General features: G+C 52.0%; 9 protein-coding genes across 9 annotated transcripts; 5 read left to right on the plus strand and 4 right to left on the minus strand.

Annotated features, from left to right (window-relative positions):
- Positions 1 to 177: 177 nt before the first annotated feature.
- K460DRAFT_370356 (ubiquitin fusion degradation protein-like protein) lies at positions 178 to 2,857 on the plus strand. Its single transcript, XM_040934143.1, has one exon. It carries the CDS (start codon positions 291 to 293, stop codon positions 2,661 to 2,663), a length of 2,373 nt encoding a protein of 790 aa, XP_040784950.1. The 5' UTR covers positions 178 to 290; the 3' UTR covers positions 2,664 to 2,857.
- Positions 2,858 to 2,983: 126 nt separating this feature from the next.
- On the minus strand, positions 2,984 to 6,506 carry K460DRAFT_346179 (glycoside hydrolase family 55 protein; the record flags this gene model as incomplete). Its single annotated transcript, XM_040931296.1, has 10 exons — positions 6,103 to 6,506; positions 5,850 to 6,047; positions 5,339 to 5,800; positions 4,989 to 5,266; positions 4,469 to 4,849; positions 3,937 to 4,365; positions 3,730 to 3,864; positions 3,549 to 3,616; positions 3,351 to 3,491; positions 2,984 to 3,221 (listed from the first exon to the last, which is right to left on the minus strand). Exons 1-10 carry the CDS (start codon positions 6,161 to 6,163, stop codon positions 2,984 to 2,986), a joined length of 2,391 nt encoding a protein of 796 aa, XP_040784951.1. The 5' UTR covers positions 6,164 to 6,506.
- Positions 6,507 to 8,171: 1,665 nt separating this feature from the next.
- K460DRAFT_409806 (uncharacterized protein) lies at positions 8,172 to 8,874 on the minus strand (the record flags this gene model as incomplete). The annotated part of the gene is made up of 3 exons (XM_040937292.1): positions 8,172 to 8,347; positions 8,404 to 8,507; positions 8,570 to 8,874. The coding sequence occupies 3 exons, from the start codon at positions 8,872 to 8,874 to the stop codon at positions 8,172 to 8,174; spliced, it is 585 nt and encodes a 194-aa protein (XP_040784952.1).
- A 702-nt stretch (positions 8,875 to 9,576) lies between these two features.
- On the plus strand, positions 9,577 to 10,038 carry K460DRAFT_409807 (uncharacterized protein; the record flags this gene model as incomplete). Its single annotated transcript, XM_040937293.1, has 1 exon — positions 9,577 to 10,038. The coding sequence occupies one exon, from the start codon at positions 9,577 to 9,579 to the stop codon at positions 10,036 to 10,038; it is 462 nt and encodes a 153-aa protein (XP_040784953.1).
- K460DRAFT_420307 (putative cyclase) lies at positions 10,019 to 11,202 on the minus strand (the record flags this gene model as incomplete). The annotated part of the gene is made up of 4 exons (XM_040938072.1): positions 10,019 to 10,441; positions 10,499 to 10,681; positions 10,728 to 10,869; positions 10,924 to 11,202. The coding sequence occupies 4 exons, from the start codon at positions 11,200 to 11,202 to the stop codon at positions 10,083 to 10,085; spliced, it is 963 nt and encodes a 320-aa protein (XP_040784954.1). The 3' UTR covers positions 10,019 to 10,082.
- A 439-nt stretch (positions 11,203 to 11,641) lies between these two features.
- K460DRAFT_409809 (inositol monophosphatase) lies at positions 11,642 to 12,635 on the plus strand (the record flags this gene model as incomplete). The annotated part of the gene is made up of 3 exons (XM_040937294.1): positions 11,642 to 11,759; positions 11,817 to 11,954; positions 12,022 to 12,635. 3 exons carry the CDS (start codon positions 11,642 to 11,644, stop codon positions 12,633 to 12,635), a joined length of 870 nt encoding a protein of 289 aa, XP_040784955.1.
- A 398-nt stretch (positions 12,636 to 13,033) lies between these two features.
- On the minus strand, positions 13,034 to 14,415 carry K460DRAFT_183807 (uncharacterized protein). The gene is made up of 3 exons (XM_040927077.1): positions 13,481 to 14,415; positions 13,189 to 13,406; positions 13,034 to 13,132 (listed from the first exon to the last, which is right to left on the minus strand). Exons 1-2 carry the CDS (start codon positions 14,296 to 14,298, stop codon positions 13,376 to 13,378), a joined length of 849 nt encoding a protein of 282 aa, XP_040784956.1. The 5' UTR covers positions 14,299 to 14,415; the 3' UTR covers positions 13,034 to 13,132; positions 13,189 to 13,375.
- Positions 14,416 to 15,635: 1,220 nt separating this feature from the next.
- On the plus strand, positions 15,636 to 16,628 carry K460DRAFT_346193 (ubiquitin-conjugating enzyme E2-16 kDa). The gene is made up of 3 exons (XM_040931297.1): positions 15,636 to 15,851; positions 15,904 to 16,017; positions 16,083 to 16,628. Exons 1-3 carry the CDS (start codon positions 15,819 to 15,821, stop codon positions 16,395 to 16,397), a joined length of 462 nt encoding a protein of 153 aa, XP_040784957.1. The 5' UTR covers positions 15,636 to 15,818; the 3' UTR covers positions 16,398 to 16,628.
- A 1,119-nt stretch (positions 16,629 to 17,747) lies between these two features.
- K460DRAFT_261581 (uncharacterized protein) lies at positions 17,748 to 20,969 on the plus strand (the record flags this gene model as incomplete). Its single annotated transcript, XM_040927467.1, has 1 exon — positions 17,748 to 20,969. A coding segment is annotated over one exon (3,222 nt), but the record flags the coding sequence as incomplete, so codon positions are not given.
- Between the last annotated feature and the right edge of the window lie 239 nt (positions 20,970 to 21,208).

Genomic DNA, 21,208 nt, shown 5'->3' on the forward strand with positions numbered 1-21,208 from the left:
AGGTAAGACCTTGACACACTGGCCCAACCAGTAAGTTGTTGGGGGAATTTTCCCTTAACATTCGTAGTTTATAGTGAGGACCCTCATGGCTCGAGCCTACGCGTAGTTATCGATAAGGCGATGCCATGACGCCAGCCGTCTATTATGGTAGAAGCTTCGAGCAGAGCCGCAACGCCATCAGTCAGCCACCGACCGTTGCTGCTCCTCTGTGCCCATTGTTGTGTGTGATATAATAAAAACACACCGTGCTTGCGATTTACCCTATGCTATCATAACTCCAAAAAAGCATCATGGCCTCAGAGTCAGACCCCCCAGCCGAACTCAAGTGGGCAGCGCAGTTCAAACTTGCGCGTCACACTCGAAACACGCAGCTTCCCGGCGACAAGCTTCTCCTGCCACCTTCCGCGTTAGAACAACTCCTTGCCGCAGCTCCCGTCGTAACCGTCGATTCGAATCGCCCCCACATCACTGCTTTTGACCCGTTTAATCCTTATACCTTTGACGCTGAGCGGCAGTACCGAGCCCAGTTGCAGGATCGCCACCAGCAGCTGCCGCACCCACTCACGTTTCGACTGGTGAACCCAGACAATGGCAGGGTTATATATGCAGGAATACGCGAGTTCTCGGCAGAGGAGGGAGAAGTTGTCCTAAGCAGTTTCTTGAGGGAAGCTCTGGGCGTTGAAACACACTATGCAGAGTCGTCAAGAAGAGGGAGCCCGAACGGCCACAAAGATGAGGATGACACTATGACGAATGGGGTAGAGCAGCCTGCGGTGAACGGCGTCGCCTCGATCAACATCACAGTACACGCTAAACAGCTCCCCAAAGGCACCTTCGTAAAATTACGGCCTCTAGAGCCTGGCTACGACCCTGAGGACTGGAAGTCCCTACTCGAGGAACACTTGCGATCCAACTTCACTACATTGACACAAGGTGAGGTGCTGGTTGTATACGGTGGTCGAGGGCTTGGTGGCAAGCGCGACGAGTTCCGCTTTCTAGTAGACGGTTTCAAACCAGAAGGCGACGGAATATGTGTGGTCGACACGGATCTCGAAGTCGACATAGAAGCGCTGAACGAAGAGCAGGCACGCGAGACTTTGAAGAGGATAGCAGCAAAGAGGCAGCGGGCACCAGGCACAACAGAGGGTAGTTCAACTGGCGGCATCATCGATATCTTCCAGGCACAAGACGGGCAGGTGCTCGAGGGAGATTATGTCAACTACGAATTACCATCGTGGGACAGATCACAAGGGCTAGAAATATCGCTAGACGAAGTCGACGATGATGACGAAGTCGACCTCTTCGTAAGCCCGTACTCATCTAGACAACAGGTTCGGCCGCGAGAAGATGAGCACGTCTTCGCTGATGTATCGAGTCGATACCCAAAGCGCATACGTTTACAGCCAACGAATATCGAACTTGATGAAGCAGATGCTGTGTGGATATCAGTCCATGCCTACCCTTCAGCTTCTCCCTCCACAACACCAAAGCCGTTTCGCCTCAAGGTATCGATGTTCGACCCGAAGACCGAAGCTCAAACGGGTGATGCCAGCACGGAAGCTACACACAATCCCGACGAAGTCCAGTGTAAAAATTGCACTCAATGGGTCCCCAAAGGCTCCCTCTTCCTACACGAAAACTTCTGTCTAAGAAACAACATCCTCTGCCCGCAAGGCTGTGGCCAAGTCTTCCAAAAACGCTCTCCAGCTTTTCAAGACCACTGGCACTGTCCGCAAGACACCTTCACCGGTAACACGCCCTTCAGCCGACAGAAGCACGACGCTATCTACCACACCGAGCAAAGTTGCGTTTCCTGTGGTCTCGACTTCCCATCAGTACCAACCTTGGCGCACCACAAGACTACCACGTGCCCGGGGAAGCTGATCCTCTGTCGTTTCTGCCACTTGCAAGTCCCACAAGAAGGCGATCCCAGCGAGCCTCCGAACCCCGAACTCCTCCTCTCCGGTCTGACACCCCACGAACTAGCCGACGGCGGCCGAACAACAGAATGCCACCTCTGCAACAAGATTGTCCGTTTTCGGGACATGGACACACATCTTCGACATCACAATCTCGAGCGCTTGTCCCGCCCTTCACCGCGCCTCTGCCGCAACTTGAACTGCGGTCGTACACAAGACGGCGCGAACAAGTTGGGCGACACGCGCTCCGGGACTCGGAAGGGCCAGGGCCCGGGCAATGAGATTGGATTATGCAGTGTCTGTTTTGGGCCCTTATACGTATCCCTGCACGATCCAGAAGGCAAAGCGCTACGCCGCCGCATCGAGCGCCGGTACCTTTCGCAACTCCTGACAGGTTGCGGGAAAGCCTGGTGCAGGAACGAGTACTGTCGCAGCGGACGCAAGAATCTTGGTCAGGCTGATAAGAGCATGCCCACAAAAGACGCAATCCCGCTTGTGAAGCAGTTCTTGGAAGGGATGGATGGCAGGGGGTACAGTACGCCGCTGCACTTTTGCGTCGATGAGCGCAGTCAAAAAAGTAGGACGTTAGCGGAGATGCTGGGTGCTGAGAAGGGGATTGAGGGGAAGGGTGGCTTTGGGTTAGAGTGGTGCGTTGCTGCGCTCGAGGCTGAGGGAGGAGACTTGGACAGAGCAAGGAATTGGCTCAAAGGGTGGGCTCCTCAGCGGAGCGAAGCTGGTCATTGAGAAGCATTCATGAAAATGTTTTGAGGCATCGCACTAGCAAGCATGGCGTTATGGAGGAAAGTAGTTCATATAGACTTGAGAGATACCCCGAGATGATGAGAGCAACAATCTGAGTATAATGATTGCATATGTACCATAAAGTCCCATACATAGCCGTCAGAGGCACATATGCCTTACCATTCCCAACATTGCAGAAATGAATGAACCCTGCAGCAGTTCAGTGATCGACTAAAGTTTGTACAGGAATGAGAAATAGCCTTCCATGGAGACTGAATGTCTTGGGTGCCTTCCGTTCTCGATCGATCGATCATCAGAACCGGCTAAACTTTGTAGCTGAAGTAGCCGATCGTGTTGGAGTAGACGCTCAGGTTGTCGGACCATTTGGCCTTGTCTTGGCGGTCGATAGTCACCATCTGCTCTGCGCCGACTTCACTTAGCGCGAATGCTTGAACACTCGAATCGCCTTCAATGCTGAAGATCTGATTTTGACAGTTCCTGAAGCCGTTGGGGGCATCAGGAGAGGAGCAGGAGACGTCATAGTTTTTGAAGAAGGAGTACCTGTCCTCGTTAGCATGCGAGTCTGAGGTCTTCCCGGAGGCCTCTACAGAGCGATCCAACTGCTGTGAAGGTGTTGGATTGCATCGCGAATTTTTCCACGACAACTTAAAAGGAAAGCGGTATACGTACAAGCCACCACCATAGATCAAGACTTTCTTGGAATTCAGGACGCGAAGACCGTATGCGTCGCAGATACCTGCCGGGCAAGCAGAGGCATAATCGGGGTCGGAGAAGGCATCAGATCGCCCGTACGGCTGAGATTTGGCATCGCTGGGGTACGATATCAGCATATGTCTCACGTGCAATTCGTACAGTACCGTTACTTACGGGTTGGGCATGTAGTAAGGGGTTTCTGTTTGGATGAAACCAGCGAAGACATCGCGAGCTCCGTTGAACTAGCGGAGATGTAAGCCTGGGTTAATTCAAAACGAATTTCAAAAAAAGAAATCCAAAAAGACATGCTGCGAAGGCCTCCAGGCTGACCCGCGTGCAGATGTAGTCAACATACCTGATATTGATAAAGTGCATGGTGCTCGACGCCATTTGCCCAAAGCCAAACGTTTGAGGCTTCCACATGCAAGCCACGTCCAGTGAAAATGGAGACACGCGTGCTGTTCCGGTCATCCATATCGTGATCAGCAGTCTATGATGCGATTAGTACATGGCTCCACCACTAGCAATGCTGAGGGGTAAGGCAGATGCCCTTTATGCTTACCCAGAACCAGTTGTTCTCAAAGTATGCTCCCGAAGCAGACTTAGTCACATGAACGTTAGTGTGTGCCGCCATACACTCAGGCTTTGTCGTGTGGATTGGGCATTGTTGCACCTGGTGCTGAGTGCCCTTGGCGCCGCCGATACGGGTGTGTACATCCCATAGACCAGAGCCACGTTCAGTATTCAAGTTGTACTCGATGACTTTGGCTCCAGGGGTTGCTCCTTGGGTTTGTACGATCATATCTGACCATTCGATGCGTCCACTCTCACCAGGCCTGCCGATTTGTATCACAGCTGCTGGGCTGTCCTTATTCGACCAGGTGTTACCCGAGCCCATGATAACAGAGAAGGTTTCGCCGACCATGCGGGCTCCAGGTGGAACATAGATCGTTTGGGTTACCTTATACACGCCGTGTTCGAAGAATAAAACCTAATGTGACAGTATAGTTAGTAATCAATGACAGAAGGAAGCTCTGCAAAGTACTCCAGGGATAGCTCAAAAATCCTGCTGAGTGCGTCGCGAGCTTACGTACCTTGTTCTGCGATACTGCCCTGTTAATGGCGTCCTGCACGGCCCTCGTGTCATCAGTGGAGCCATCGCCCGTGGCACCAGCGCTGCGAGCGCTGACGAAGTCTCCAGCACTGAGGTTCTCGTACTGGGGCTTGGATTTGCTGTAGTACTTGCCACCTTCCAGGAGACCTGCAGGCCGGCTAGTTGTGGCAATGGGCCCTTGAAACTTCTCTGGGCCGTTGGGAGAATACTTGTTGCCCTGGCCCCATGCTTGGATTGTAAGTGATCCGCCTTGAAGGATAGTAGCTCCGGATCCCATAATCGCAATAGGCACGTTATTCAGCTTGATATTCTCAAGGATCAGCTGGCCGGCGCCGATTGGTACGCTGTCCCTCTTCCACGCCTGTCTGCAAGTTAGTTGACTACTCGCATAATCGTAGAGCCTGCCTAGCTTCGAAATGCTTGGTGAACCTTATTTGGCGTTGGCTAAGGTACGTTGAAGCCTAGGCCTGTGATGGAGGCGTGAGACGAGATTGACTTACCATATCGACGAATCTCGGGCAGTTGGTGATTTCGCTGTCGATTATGACCACTGAACCGACCTCGAGCTTGTTGCTCAGGTAGCCGTTAATCATCGAGAAAGCCGTGCCGCAGTCGCTGATGGAGAGGCCTGAATAAAGCCAGCCCCAATTCCAAATCTGGGAGATACCAATGACAGCCTTTGAGATTTTGATGTTGCGCATGGTGAACTGTTGATTGCCGATGTTCATGCCGTACAAGCCTCCTTCGATTTCAAGGTCCGCCATATGTCCACCGGAACCTGTTGAAGATCAGTAAGAGGCGAACAAGTTACATAGGTGCCTGGTATCGAGCACTCCCAGGGCTAGCTTACCGTTCTCCACGAAGATGCCAGCATGCACTGAGTCGGATGACTGGGTCATTCTGATCTTTACATTCTGAATCGTTGTCGCCTGCGAAGCTGGCCAATGGATGCCCTGGAACCCCTTTTTCGGCGGAACAGCTGTACCGTCGATAACCAAATTTCGGATCTGGCGCATGAAAAGATTCGTCGAGATCCATCCGGGCTGACCATTCTGGTTGCTGTAGGGGCTGGCATCAATGAGGGCCAGAGCATCAAGAGTAGGGGCAGCCTTGAGAACCGGGAGACTCCTAGGATTTCCGATGAGTTGCGTCATGTAGTAGAATATAATCGGCTTGCCGATGAGGTAAGTACCAGACGGAATGTACACGACGGCAGGAGTGTCAGTGGACGAGTCGCAAACCCAGGGACCACAGCGGTTCCCATTGGCAATGGCACGGTTGAACGCATCCGAGTCATCTGTCACACCGTCGCCTTGATACTGGTTAGCCATTTCTGATTGTTGGGTAGCCTCGCCACGTACCTTTGGCCCCATATTCCTTCACGTTGCGAAAGACTTTGTAGGCATTGGGATTGTTGTTGAAGGCAGCTTTGCCCTTGCCCGACAGGTCATTCAGCCAGTAGCCATCTTGTGCAAAGGCACGCGACGACAGCTCGTTGGCAGGAACGGGGTCCCGTTCAGAAACTATAGTGCCACTCGCCAGAGCATCTACACGCGGCCCTATGAGAAGTGAGCTATGGGATGCTTTTCTTGGAGGAAGGAGCGGTGAGCTTACCAAGGACAGCACCCTGAATGCCTGCTGCCAACAGGCCAGCAATTATTGATGGCAGGTGCATGCTCGTTGATTATATACGAAGTCGAGAGGCTTATGTACGGTAGCAAAAGGGACAACCGACGTACGTACAAAGGAATGAGTAGAAAGGAGGATCTGGAAGAGAAATGGCACAGAAAGGAGGAGTGAGGTGTCTATTTACTCTTACCGTTTGTTCTGGTTCCGGCCTTGGCACTGGCGACGAGAGCGTGATAGGAAGGCACCACCCAGACCCTGGCGGTCATTCAAGAGCTCATCTTCAATAACCCACCATTCAAACGAATCGTCGTGTCAAACCTCACCAGCGGGCACTCGAATGCTCGGTCACCCGCCAGGTTAACTGCTTGTCCGATGTGCTAGCATCCATGCTTGCCGTTCTAATGCCTGCCTGGCCAAGTCCTTTCGAAGGTTCAAGCTATCCCGGCTTAAGGTGACATGGTTTGTGTAAGGGCGGCTACTCTCGTCAGTCTTATTAGACCACGAGTTCCACGGAATTCCAGAGTTTTGGGTGACTTTACCATTCCTAACCTGGAAGCCTTTAATTTCCTGAAGCTGTTCAAGTGGCCGAAGCTCACGAATTCTTCATTCGCTGCAGGCCATGCTGGAAGTGGTCATATTCGAGAAACTTACTTACGGTTGTAGACAGAGAATGAAACAGACTCAGGAGGTTTGTGCAACCAAACTTGATCCGGCAGAAGTCACCGGGTCGGCCCTTTATTCCCGTCGAGTACTGTCTCAACCCCGGTGAATCCACAAGCCATGGACATGTGATGAATACTATCCTCAAGACACTGCAGCAATTATGCCAATTAACCCCGCGGTGTTAAGTGCCCGAACCCCAGGTTTTGGGGGTTCTGCAATCACTGACGTGCCGCATTTGTGGGGTAGCCTGTGAACCAGGGTCGTGGTCAGATCTGTGTTACACCGCATATTTCTGCCCTATGATCTGCTCCTGCAGCATCATCCTCCCGCGCGCGTGCTCGTATTAATCCTCTAATCCTTGAGACACCTCACTGCGAAACCTCATCGCCCGACGGTGTCACGGACTTACCGAGTCTTGTGAGGATTCCGCGAGACGAGTATCGTGAGGGGAGGTGCAAGACCCTCCTTAAGACCTGCCTAATGGAAACAACTGTTTTAGTGAGCCATGTAACCGCGCAGACCTATCGCGAGATCAGTTAGCGCTCGCTGTGAAGCATGCAAGGGCGACAGCCTCCTGGATCTGGCGCGCACAGATTAGAGATATTTGGGTAGCGGTTTGAGTGTAGTCGAAATAAGGGTTTGATGAGACGCCACACCCTTGGATGAGAGAACTCGGAGCTAATGCCTGTTGAGGATCGCAATGAAGCCAGATGCCTCGTAGCTTCAGTTGGGCTTTTTAGGTCGAGATCTTGCGTCAGGTAGATCAGGTGTCCAGGCAAAGATAGATTGAATGAATTTGGCTGTGTCCAGTTAGATGGCGGTGTTTCGACCTTCTCCTTCCGGTAATATATCCATCAAAAATGAAGCATGTGATAAAACAACGAGCCATGGTGAGCAAAAACAAATTGGGATCGTGATGAGAGTTGCTAGAGTAGTTTTAGTGTACGTCATATGTACTCTCGGTCAAGACAAAGCTATCAGTCATGAGTACAGCTTCGCAAGCATGGCGCATACAATTTCTCGAGAGTCGACGAACGAACGGGATGACCGATATGCTAATGCCGGCCTCGGCTATGTCCTAGTTGTCCGTCGTCTTGCATTGTGCCTTCTAAGCTCTTCTTATCCGACAGACTTTTGCCATGCGAGCGGTGCTTTTGGAGCAAGTAAGAAGATGTTCAACCCATGTCGCACGCGGTGTTGTCGTGAGTTGGACCCTATCACTTGGTGCAACCTAATCGGCTTCGGAGTGCTTCTCAGTCCTCAGGTAAGAATTTCCAATGAAACGAACCGGTACGTGATCATCTTATACTGCCATAGACGGTTCGTCTATTCTGTCGCTGCGCGGACGTGTCATAGATAAAGAAGACGTCATAGCTGGTCTTGAATAGGCGTCATAATTTGACCTTGACTTCAACGAACATAGCTTCTCCCGTTGTGAAAACAGTCCCCATACCGTCTTCGATAGTCGCACGAACGTATAGCTTTCTGCCGTCCTGGCGCTCGAATTTGGCCGTACAAAGAACGATACCTGGCGTAGGAACAGGCCTCTTGTAATTTGTATTCAGATCTGTCTCTTATCAGCCCGGTGTCTCCAATGCGCCACAATTTACAGCATCTACTAACAAGCAGTAAAGGAGCTCATTCTAGTGTTTGCATCCAGCTGGCCCAGGTCTCTCAACCGTTGCATCTTCTTTTCTTGATTGAGTATAATAAGTACACCGCAGACCCTAAAGTTTAGGTCCAAAGTCAGCGCATATCTCATAAGCAGCTCATATATGATCTTACGTACTCATCGAGCATCGTGGCCACGAACCCGCCGTGAGCGATCCGTGAGTGTCCGTCCAACCCATCACCCAGATCTAAGATCGTCACCACCTCCTTATACGGAAAATCGTCATCATCTTCCTTCGTCGGTCTAAGCGTCAATAGGGCTCGTACTGTGCGATTTGTGGCGAGGGTTTCCGCGATGAAAGAGTCCTCTCCTGAAGGCTTTGGCAATCGTGAGGCTGTGCTCGTAAGAGTCCATTTGGGGTCGTTGATCAAGGCTGCTGCCCAGGGAGACGAGGAAAACTGGGAAACAACAGCATCCCCCATCGTGATTGCTTTGATTTGGTGTTCGTGGTGCCTGTTGAATGCATGGTGGGAAAAGATACATAGGCATGCCGAGGTGCGTGGTCGAAGTTGCTGATGCGATCCATGATGTGCCGAGGTACCTATCGATAAGAGTCGTGCAGTCGCCTTTTGTGTCCTTATTCCTATACACCTTCTCCATGATTAACTTGGGCAGCTCACGTTCAAACAATGAGATGGAATGATGTTGTATCGGCAAAGAGGAGTCTGTATAGAGCTCGAGATGTGTCGCGTAAACAACTTCTCATGCATATCTAGTCAATATCAACCACTGTGAAACTCCAGTATATATTGTCGCGTACAATTATAGCCCTAGGCGATTGCAGTAGTTGTTTTCTGCTCGTTGTTGAAGATTTCGGTTCTCAATGTTGTTCAATTCTCGCGTCGTAGAATGCAAGACGTCATCCATACACGCTAGACAATACGTCAAAGACGACGCGAGCCGTGAACATCTGTACTATTCTAATCCGCATCTAGATGTTAGAGACCCGCATAGGTGTCAATGATTTAGCTAACGAGGCATGGGCTCAGTGTAACGGTCATAGTTACGACTGCCCAGATTCTATAACTCCCAACAGAGCCTCTCTCCATCTGCTTCTCATAGTTTTAGAACCTACATATTATCCTAGGATATTCTAGATATTCTATACAGCAGATTTAACAGTGATGTCGTCAAAGCCACACTCCAAGACCGTCCGTGGAACTCTCGATAATCCCAAAACCCAAAAAGCTATGAAATCGGACAAACCCACAAAAGGACTCGGGGACGCGACCTCACTCAAACCCGAAAACGGCACAAAGCCCCTGCCATCCAGGGATTCAGCTCCGCCGCATGGAGAAGGAAATGACAAGAGCTCAGACTCTGCGCCCACCGTGTCAGACCCATACCGCAAAAATGGCGACGCTGGAGGGACTGGCAAAAAGCCGAGTAGGAACGGGCGTGAGGAAGGGAAAAGCCTACCACACTCGAAGACTGTCAGAGGAACATTCGCGAATGATGATGGGAAGAAGGTGAACAACACGCAGTTGGGTGATGCGACCAGCCTGAAAGCGGAGACAAGCGAGAGTGAATCAGGGAAGGACGTGGAAAGAGAAGGTGGAGATAAATCAGGGAAGAGCAAGTTGTGAATTACGAACCAAAGCATGTCTGAGCGTACATCCTAGCCAATGTATCAAAATATAGCAATAGCATTTGGTGGACTGGCAACACCACCCTTGACATTAAGCACCTGGCTGGTGAAGAAGAAAGTCCATCGTTTCTGCCTCTCACACTCCTTCGCTAGCTCCTCCAAGTCGAAAATCTCACCAATAGGCATGCCAAAGCCGGAAAGTAGTATCTGATGCATTGGCTGTGGGGATGGTGGCCATGCTTCGAAGCCGGGACAGTCACTCGCGACAGCAGCAATTTGCGTATCCCAGAGGAAGGCAAGCACTTCCAAAGTGCTTTCTAGACCCGGATATTGAAAGGGTGATTTGTTCATTATGGCTTGCTTGGTGGAGAGGGTAGCGGTTTCAAAGGCGGCCGTGAAGCCTTGTGTATAGTCAGCAGTGGTTATAGTAGAGGTAGGATGTGTGATGTATTACTGACCGGTGCGGAGTAGGATGATGTCGCCTGCTCGGAACTGAACATTGCCTTCCTCTGTGATCTTCTTTGCGACGTCTAGTGGTATAGCGTAGTTGTCCAGTGGGTCATACTTGATACCTTTACGAGCAGCATAGGAAACAAAGTCAATCAGCACGCCGCGGCCAACAATGCCTTGCTTAGCCCATGCTATGTACTCATCAGTATATGCCCGTCAAATATGGGAAGAACTTACCGTGAACGCCGAGCTTGGAAGTTTTGTTACCCAAAATCTCTTCTTGTGTGAGACCATTATAAAACCGCCCGTCATCGAAACCCCAATGTCGCAGCCCGTCCCACTGACTGCTCGTTTGCGTATTGAAAGTTAGTCGGTCATCCTTGGCATCAGTCAAAATTCCCCTCTAAGGCCTACGCTTAGTCTAATTACCTACGTTCATGTTCTTTCCTAGCTCGTAGATTTCATGCTTCAGTACCTGCCGAAAACTTTCACCTGCGTAGTCCATCTGTTCAAGAGGCCAATTCAGCCCGACCCTTATCCCAGTCTTGATCTCTTTCGCGGCTTCAGTCGTACGCTCGGGTGTTAGGTGATTCAGAGTCCCAAGCTCATCATTCATGCCCCAAAGACCCCATGCTGAGTGTGGTGGATGGGATGGGTCGAGCGGCAGCTCCGAGAATTTGGGATGCGGTCTGGCTTGCGTATCTGAGGACATTGTAGGGGACTTTGGTCAAGGAATAGGACGAGTTAGAATGAGAGCCATCTTGAATCCTCACATTCTTATAGGCAACCTCCTTCTGGCCGATGGCTTGGAAATGAATTATGCGGGGAACATAGCCGGCTATTGAGACCCGCTAACACCTTTGATGTAGTAGATATTTCGGGCGGTGCGATAGACGTTAATCTTCAAGCTTCGTGAGCGCCCTTCGCATTCTACATTAGCTCAAAGGTATCTTTTCCAATATTCCGCATAAGTGATGGTATACAAACAGTGTCGGCCTTTCGAGGTTGACGTTACCCCACGTAGCGCTGTCCCTGCATAAGCCGATTGTTGCTGCCCCACCGAGGGGCAGCAGCTCGTAGGATCAACATAACATCCAACCTTTTACTTCTTCATTTACACCCTCCCTTGTCAAATTTGAGCACAAGACATCATGGCAGACATCAATCTCCAAGAAGTCCACGACTTCATGATCTCCATTGCCAAACAGGCAGGAGAGAGAATTGTCTCTGCGAAACCTACCACCGAGAATGCAGGCTCGAAGATGAACTGTGAGTGTTGAAATCTAAGAGAAACCCACAGAATATTGAAACCTAATCTTCATGTAGCTGTCGACCTTGTAACCGAAACCGACCGCGCAGTCGAGTCCTTAATCTCCACCGCGCTCCGCGAAAAGTACCCGAACTTCTCCTTCATGGGCGAGGAAACCTACAAGCCCGGTGACAAGATCACTTCTGAACCAACATGTACGTTACAACGCCCATGTACGCACTGCATGCAAGACTCACACTGACCAAATTACTCAACGTTTAGTTATATGCGACCCCATAGACGGCACTACCAACTTCGTCCACCGATACCCATACGTATCCATCTCTCTCGGCCTCGCCATCAACCTCGAACCCACAGTCGGCATCGTATACAACCCGTTCACACAGACACTATACTCCGCGATAAAAGGACAAGGCGCATATCTAAACCAGACCACAAAGTTACCACTGAGCCCCCCAACACCACTAGAGACGCTAAACAGCTGCCTCGTCGCGGTGGAATGGGGCAGCGATCGCAGCGGGAACGACTTCAAGGTCAAGAGCGGGACGTTCAAGAAGTTGGCTGCGACGAAAGAGGAGGGCGGAGGCATGGTGCATGGGATCAGGAGTTTTGGTAGCGCGGCGCTGAATCTGTGCGGTGTTGCTAGTGGAGGGCTGGATATCTATTGGGAAGCAGGATGCTGGGCGTGGGATGTCTGCGCGGGTTGGGTGATTTTGAAGGAGGCTGGTGGTGTGATGGTGGATGCTAATCCGGGGAATTGGGAGCCGCGAGTAGATGAGAGGAGATATTTCGCGGTGAGAGGTGGAGAAGGGCAGAAGGAGATTATTGAAGAGTTCTGGGGGTTGGTTGATGGTGCTTTTGAGGTTGGGATATAGAAGGGAGGGTGACTGATAGAGGTTGGAGCGAAAGAGGACATGTAAACATGCAATAGACAAAACATCACATCTGCATCGGGCATAGCAGTATAGCGGCGGCCTAGGTTTCTCATTACACGCCACTAAAGATCCTCCACAGCCAGTCTGTCCACGCAAGCGGTCTCGATCAATCTGTTCCGCATCGGACTCTCCACCAGAGAGTGTCCTCCAGCACGGTTCTTCTCAGTCATCGCAGAACCATGCGTCCTGAAATAGATGTCCGTTTTCCTTCCTTCGCACCAACGGCATTTCTCTCATTCCATTTCCACCAAAGCGCACAAACTGAACAAAGGAAACGCAGTTTCAAAAGGTCATCATGTACTCTCTCCGCAAGCAGAGAGGGGTGGTATCGAAAGGAAAGGTGCTGCCGTTATATGATGGAGAAGTAGGGATTAAGGGACGTGATGGGGGTGAGCAAACTCCACATTATGAGAGAGGGAGAGAGATAAGATAGAGGGGAATTATGATGCAACCGGTTCGAGTACGCCGAGGAAAGCAACGGAGAGGAGTCAATCCGGTCCATGTTTTTCTGAGGTTTTCCTTTCTTTTTAAAGAGGGGGGATGACGTGCGAGTTGCATGAGCGCTTTGTCGCTATTGGCAATTTGGGTTGAGTTGGAGTTGAAAGATTGAACATGTTGTAGAACTCCGGGTGTGCGTGTTTGCAGTTGTGCTTGACGAACGATGGGCAGTGCAACCAGCCTTAGATGGTCCTAGGAGTACCGCGAGCGTTGCTGCTAACATTAGTCAATACGATGGTCACGAAGCGAAAGATGTGTCAAGACAGAGGAGATGCGCAAAGGCTCACCTCGCATCCACGAGATCATCGACATGATTGCACATAGCCACGAACAAGTCAAAGAACAGTTTTCCCCCCATCTCCATCTCCATCTGCATGGTTCCACTACGCTTGAATGTTTTCCGACTGCGGATAATCAGAGCGAGGTAATGAGCGCGCAGCCGCGAGTCGCTGTCCGGCGTGTTCTCATAGGCATACCGCGCACTACGCAAGATGGTGCCGACTTCGATCCCGCTCTGCAGGCCCTGCTTGCGCAGAGAGAGCTTCTTGAGCTCTTCGAGGCCGTAGCGATCGGCAGCGCAATACACGGCGGTGTCGCGGAGAAGAACGTCACCCACGCCGGGGTGAAAAAAGGTTGGCTCGACAGCGGCTACACGGTCGCCGGTTTTATTGGGGTCGGGTGAGGTGATTGCGCCCTCGAGCATCCAGGTTTGCCGTCGCTTGTCGTGGACCAAGCGCGGGTAGTAGTCACCCTTGTAGAGATACTCGAGGATACAAGAGAAGATTTCGGGTTCCTCCATGGGCAGGTCGATGCGTCGATTAGCGGACTCGAAGAACTGGCCCCGCAAGACTTCAGCGAAGTACGGGGAATGACAGAGGACGTCTTCGTGCGCAGCGAATAGTCGCTGGTCGGGACCAACGACAACCGTCACAATGGCAGAGGTGAGGCTCGGGGAGCCATTCTCCATCATTGGACTGTCTTTGCGCGCATCCAGCTTCTCGACCATGACCTTCTGCTTCGAGGCATCGCGAAACGATTTCTTCGGCTGTTTGGTTATCTTGCCGGAACGGTCCTTCGAACTAGCAAAAGAGCGTTTGCCGAACATTTTGGACGAAGAAAGGGATCGTAGCGAGCGACGGAAGGACTTGAAAAGAATGGACAGGTTAGTTTGACGCAGGGTGCATGTAGGGAGCTCCGGAAGCTCTCAGATTTGGCGCTTTTTGTGAAAAAAGTGCTGGATCCGAGAAGCTTAGTATGTACCAACACTGGTGGTGAAGATAGCACACTTGGGTTGTCGAGCCTGGGCTTGTCGAGAGGCGTAAAGGCTGAAGTGTGGGGGATGCCGGCCTCTTTATATTGGCCCTGCCAAGTTGTGGCCCCTGTAGCCTGCTGTCTAGCGCCGGGCTGTGTAGCTTGCATACTCTTGTTTCTATTCGTCAATGGCGCTGTTGTACTCCATGACTGGATACGGAGACATGTCAGCCAGCGAGGCCGAATTGTTTATAGGTCTTGATTTGGCACACTGCAACTGAGCTGGAAGACCGTGGAACAGGTTGGTTAGGCTGGCTACGCGATCCATGGACAAGGCAGCAGTGTGATGCCGTCAGTCCATGGATAAGTAGGAGAAAAAGAGGAAGATGGACTTTAGTGAGGAGAGGAATGTAACATGAAAGCGCAGACCTCTAAAGGCCCCCATAACGCGTTGGTTGTGTCGCATCGCGTTGCTATCGCGGTGTAACGTGACCTGTGTCTGGGCGCCTTCCCGGTGACTCACAAGAGGATCGGCTGCAGTGAGAACTAGAGAGGACTAGAGCCATGAATCCACCATAAAACCTGGACCCAGATGGAGTGAGGCGGGTTGGAAAGGGGCCAGTTGCACATGTTCAAACCTAGTGCTTCGGGAGTTTTGGCCACTCGTAGTTCGCATAGCAGGTCGCATTCTTGGTCTTGACGTAGGAAAACCAGCTGTGATTACATCGCTTGTCCACTTTTGTTCTCTTTTGTGCTTTCTTCTTGCAGTCGACTAGACCTCCAGTTCAGGCTAGGGGAAAGTGTAATGTTTGCCGGGGGAGTCATGCTCAACGGGCATGGCGCGAGCGACTTGTAAAAGTGACAAGCAAGGCGATGCAAGACGTCGTATCGGCGGATAACCATTGGTGTCCAGGCGGTTGGGAAACTGAAGTCCCGAGATTACTCCTTCCCCATGACGTCGGTATAAACAAATTGCAAACCCAAGCGTGTAGTAGTAGAAGCTAATAAACAGAGAAAATAGAATAGCCATACACGGTCGTAGCAAGCAGTACGTGAGCCCAGGTGGGTCCCATGACCAGCCAAGGTGCTAGGCTACCCGCCCGCGGGCGGAGCTTTGACTCTTCTTCTTCGTCATCCATTGATATCTTCCCCCACCTCTACCACGTTCTTTTCGCAACTATCACCTACCATTGTCGCACTGCACCCTCTCACCTAAGACCGCAGCGAAGTTCGACCATCTTGATCTCTCTTGGCGCCGATCCTCCCCTCCCACATATCCACATCACGCCTACAACTGGAGCACCGCCGCAACCTTAAGCAGCAGGCAACACATCAACCCAGGGTCCATAACACGAGAAGCAACCCGCCGCCACAATGAGTACCGGAGCAAAGAAGCGAATCATGAAGGCAAGCCTCTCGTATGATGCGAGAAAAAGCATGCACACTAACCTTGGCGCAGGAGTACGGTGAATGCATGGCTGATACGCCTGCGGGCATGAAAATCAACTTTGACGAAAAGAACATGACCAAGTGGGAAGTCATCATGGACGGCCCCGAGCAGTCTGTCTACGCCGTATGTTTCAAAGTGCCGCACCGCTTTCGATGCGCAATAGGAAGTACATGCTAACGGCCGTATAGGGTGGCCACTTCAAGCTCGAGATTACCTTCCCTACCGAATATCCCTTCAAGCCGCCGGTCGTCAGCTTCCGCACCAAGATCTACCACCCGAACGTGAGCAACGATGACAAAGGGTCAATGTGCCTGGGTCTGCTACGGGCCGACGAGTGGAAGCCACCGAACAAGGTCGTCTCTGTCCTCCGTCTTATTCAGACGCTCTTGATCGAGCCCAACCCGGATGATGCCATCGAGCCTTCGATCGCCAACGAGTATAGGGAGAACCGCAAGGAGTTTGAGAAGTCGGCGAAGGACTGGGTCAAGCGTTACGCCAAGTGAGAAGGCGTTGGGTGGACACTGGATAAGGAGAGAAGTCCTGGGGACAGAGCCGCGCATGTCCGACACGAGGTGCATTTTTTTGGGCGTTCGGCGAAACTTGCATGCGGTTGGAGATGGGTTCTGAGTCTGACCGGTGATGGGAGAATAAGCAATGTGTATACGGACGAGTTGATTTTTGCGCTGCCGGAAGCATTATCGGACATTATGCAATGCAAATGCAGGGCAGGGTTCGGCAAATAAGATGAATACGACTTCATAATGTCATCATAAGGAATTTCCCGTGACGGTGCTCGGATCTCAGATCGCGTACTGAGACAAGGTGTACCCGGTGTTTTCTCGAACAAGACCAGGGGACATTATGACGTTCTAGTCTCTTGCCCGCCTGAGACAGCCCTAACGCTGACCACGTGTGAATTGTTCGCAGGCGTCGACTTGCTTTCCAGTCGCATTTCCATCCCAAGCCTATATGCGCTCGGACTACTCATTTGCCAACGACTCATCAGCCTCTAGCGGAGGTTGTGCAGAGTGCTCCGAAGTCTTGGAAGCAACAAGCAAGTTTTCCAGAGATTAGCAGAGAGGCCCCCTGAAAGTTTAAAATGCTCTCTCGTTAGGGAAAGCGACTCCGCACCCAGTATGCTTGCTGTCTGCAGAGAGGGACACAATCAAGGTCCTTTCTCCCTTGCCAATAGGGAGATGCGGAAGATGCGCCTGAGATGCTTGTTGTTGCAAAACGGGTCTAGGGGGCTTAGATCGCGTCAACCTCGCGACGGGTTTGGGGCCCTTGGAGCGCTTATGCAAACCGCCCAAAGGTGCCAGTGCCGTCTGATGGCAAGCCAGCAAGCCAGCAAGCGTCTCCGCTGACGAGCTTGCAGAGGCCACCACCATCAAGCTCTGACCTGCCTGCGCTTCGACCCACCTGGTGCTAGCGACGGGGATGCGTTGGTAGGATGCCGCTCTTGGCGAGAGTCAATTCGCGATGCAGCTTGGAGGAGACTTCCTACAACACCTCCTCTCTTCACTACTACCCTCTGAGTAGCCCCGGCACCCGGCGGCACGTTACGCTCCTTATTCTTCACACTCATTCTCCGCCAGTTCTTCTTTTTAGCCCCACTGCGTGGGTCCCGCCCCCAATTATTCACTGCCTACAGTGCTCTTGACTTGCAGTGCTCCACATCCTCGCACCCAAACCACGTCCTGCTACAACACCACGCTTTCACCCTCTACTACGCCTCTGGTCCGCCGCCAAGCATGTTGCCGCGAATCAGCACGACGTTTGAGCTGTCTGCATCTCCAATCGAATGAGCGCGCCTCCCATCCACCTATACCACTCCACCAGCCCCCCATCAAGCCATGGGCGACACCCTCTTCCGTAATGCCACGGCTGGGGCCACTCAAGACAGCGGCATTAGCACCACCCCCGAGGCAGCCGTTCCGTCGAAGCCGCAATACGTAAACTACCGGCCCCCCAACGCTGATTTTACTCCACCAGCGTCTCCTCAGCCCCAGAATCCATATGCGGTGAAGAGAGGATTCGGATCACAGCGATCAAGGCATCCTGTGCAATTACAAATGGAGGCAGCAGCCTTGCAAGACTCCAGTCCGTCTCCATTGGAAAGCCCAACTCTTCCTCTAACCGCCCTGCCTTCCCCCAAGTATCCCTTACGACAGCGGGCTCCCACTCTCCTCCGCCATGCTGCTGTACCTTCTCCCTCTCCCCTCAATGAAGGACACATCCGACTGGACCAAACTGCCCCATCGCCAACATTTGCTCCGGCAAGGACACGCCGGGAGGGAAGCGTACCAGGCTCGCCCGACCTTCGCCCCTTCTACAACCCCCTAGCCAGTAATCCTGTAAACTCGAGCGGACCGGCATGGGACTCGTCCACGGATGACCTGTCAAGTGCAGCTTTGCACGGCCGGCCTCGGGGGATGACCAACTCTTCACAATCATCCTTTCACCCTACGCCTCCGCTGCGATCCGTGACTTCTATACCCGACTATACCCAGCACCGAGGGAACGAGCGTTCAAATTTGTCTGGCACCTACAAACCCAATAGAGGTGTTCCAAACTGGTCTCATACTGACTATTATCCTACTCCACCGAGGCCCTTCCGCGGCGAGGAGCCACGAGCCAGCTTCCGATCCGGCTGGACGAATACCACTTCAAGCTTGATGGAGGCTAGCGAAAGAAGCAGTATAGGAACTGCGCGGAGCTCTGTGGCCAGTGAGCGGCAGGCTAGTGTATACTCGAGAGACCAGTCAAGGGACCGTTTGCGAGACCGGGATGATTCGCCTGAAACAGTTCAGACCTCAGATGTGGCCGAAGAAGACGATGATCATCTGGACGCAGTTGGCGACGTTCTAGACTCGTACTTCTACGACGAGGACGACCAAGACCGCACCCAGGAGTTTGAGGACCACGATAATCAGGCTTACCTACACCCTTCACCAGTCCCTTTGGAATCGGAGCCTCCTGAGTTGTCGCAGACGCCCTCCCGCGACCTGGATTCCCTAGATTCTTTTCAATCATCCGAGAACCTAAAGCATTGGGACGATCGCCCGTTGCCGTATGTGGATAATACCACAGACGATACGCCATCCAAGGATTCGTTGACCATCCATCATCCACCTCTAATCGGTGACTCGAATGCGATGAACCGTGATGAGAACGGAATGAACCATTTGCCTCTTCACCAGATGAGTCCTTTACAGGCTCAAAACATCCCGAGGACAAGCGATGTCGTAGGGAAACAATCCGACAAACGACAATCCAAGGCGTGGCAACGATCAAGCGAAGAGCTACCCCGACGTATGTCCGTGTCTTTGCAGGCTCTAGCTCTCGGCGCACACAGTACCACAGATCGTCTAAACAGCACAAAGGAGATAGGGCCACAACTAAAAGGATCGAGTCTTGATCGCTCCAAAATGACCGAAATGCGGCGCGACATATCTGGACTGCCACAGTTACCAACAAAGAAATCGCGGCTATCACGCCAAGACTGGGCACACATTGAGGCGTATTCGAAGACTCATAGCAAGAGGCCAAGCGCTTCTCGAACTATCTCAAGCGATTCGGTCGTAAGTAAGAGTGGTCCGCAGTCTCCACCGCCACAAAGGTCCGAGCCACTTCCTGAAGTCGATGAAGATGAGGCAATCCCTCGCCGCGCATCAACTAGTGTATTCGACCGGAAAAGCAGACTGTTCAATTTGGGGACTATGGCTCCGCTTATCCCAAATAAAACTACATCAACCCTTGAGCCTCCTGCGTCCTCGCCTGCTCAGCGAATGGATGAGGCTCAGCTGCGAAGAATGGCAGCTCCGGTGGAGCGGGATCGCTATGGGTTCAAGAAGGCTTCTGATAAGATTAAAGTACATGAGTACAATGCATGGGCCCCGAAATACGAAGAGCACATCTCCCGACGGCGGAACAAATGGGTCGCCCTGATGACCAAGCAGGGCCTTTCGACTACAGACCCTACCAAATTCCCGGACGTCTGCGAGAAAGTGAAACGATATGCGCGTAAAGGATATCCTCCTGAATGGCGAGGTGCCATGTGGTGGTACTACTCGGGTGGCCAACACTTGATCCAGCAGAAAGAGATGGTCGGTCTTTACGCATCTCTTGTTACCCGAGTACGCCAAGATGAGCTTAACAAGGACGATAAGGATGCCATTGAACGCGACCTGGACCGGACCTTTCCTGACAACATTCACTTTCGCCCAGAGCCTGCAACTGACCTGCTAGACGGGGAGTCCGACGACGAGCCTGTCCTCATCCAGGACCTTCGTGAGGTTCTGTCTTGCTTTGCGTTGAACAACCCCAATATTGGGTATTGCCAGTCTCTGAACTTCATCGCTGGCCTCCTTCTCCTATTCTTGAAGCAAGATAAAGAAAGGGCTTTCATCCTTCTCACTATCATCACACAAAACCACCTTCCCGGAGCCCACGCGCGAAGTCTTGCGAACACCGAAGTCAACGTGCTCATGATGTTGATCAAAGATTACCTCCCGAAGGTCTGGGCGTCTATCAACGACACGGATCTCATCAACAGCGGCGCCGGATCGCATGCGCATCCCAACTCGAAATTTCAACGCCAACCCACGGTCGCTCTCTCCTGTACGTCGTGGTTCATGAGCATTTTTGTCGGTGTTCTACCCATTGAGACTGTCCTTCGTGTCTGGGATGCCTTTTTATACGAAGGACCACGTGCTCTGTACCGCTATGCATTAGCAATTTTCAAACTCGGCGAACCAGAGATCAAGAAATACCGGCCAGGGGACGGCGAGCTCTTCATGGCGGTCCAGAACCTACCAAGGAAGTGTATAGACCCGAACATCCTGCATGATCTGGCATTTGTGAAGAAAGGCTTTGGCAATCTGTCTCAGAATGTCATTGACCAGAAGCGCCTCTTCTGGCGCGAACAGAACAAGATGGCGCACCAAGTCTCGGTGAAGGGGATTAGAGGGGTGCCCAGTCCACCAAACGATGGAGAGGGAGACGGCGACAGCCTCAGAAAGGCAATAGGAATGGGCGGACTAAGAAGGAAGGCCTCGAGGCGGTTCCGAAAGATGAGGGGATAATACATACTACTTCGACGCATTTCTTTTTACGCAAAAGAGCCCTATTGGGATGATGAAGGGGTTTACATACACACGGCCGCAGCACTTTGGCGTACAAAACCACTTTGACTTTCTTGTATACTAATTACCATATACCCCCTTTGTGTAGGCGGCCTGGATATAGAGATAAAGAGTAGCGCATGGCCTGGGCCTGTCTGGACGGGACTGTTCGGTAATGATGACGAAGTTAT

Source organism: Cucurbitaria berberidis (genome assembly GCF_010015615.1).
Source record: "Cucurbitaria berberidis CBS 394.84 unplaced genomic scaffold K460scaffold_5, whole genome shotgun sequence".
NCBI lineage: Eukaryota > Fungi > Ascomycota > Dothideomycetes > Pleosporales > Cucurbitariaceae > Cucurbitaria > Cucurbitaria berberidis.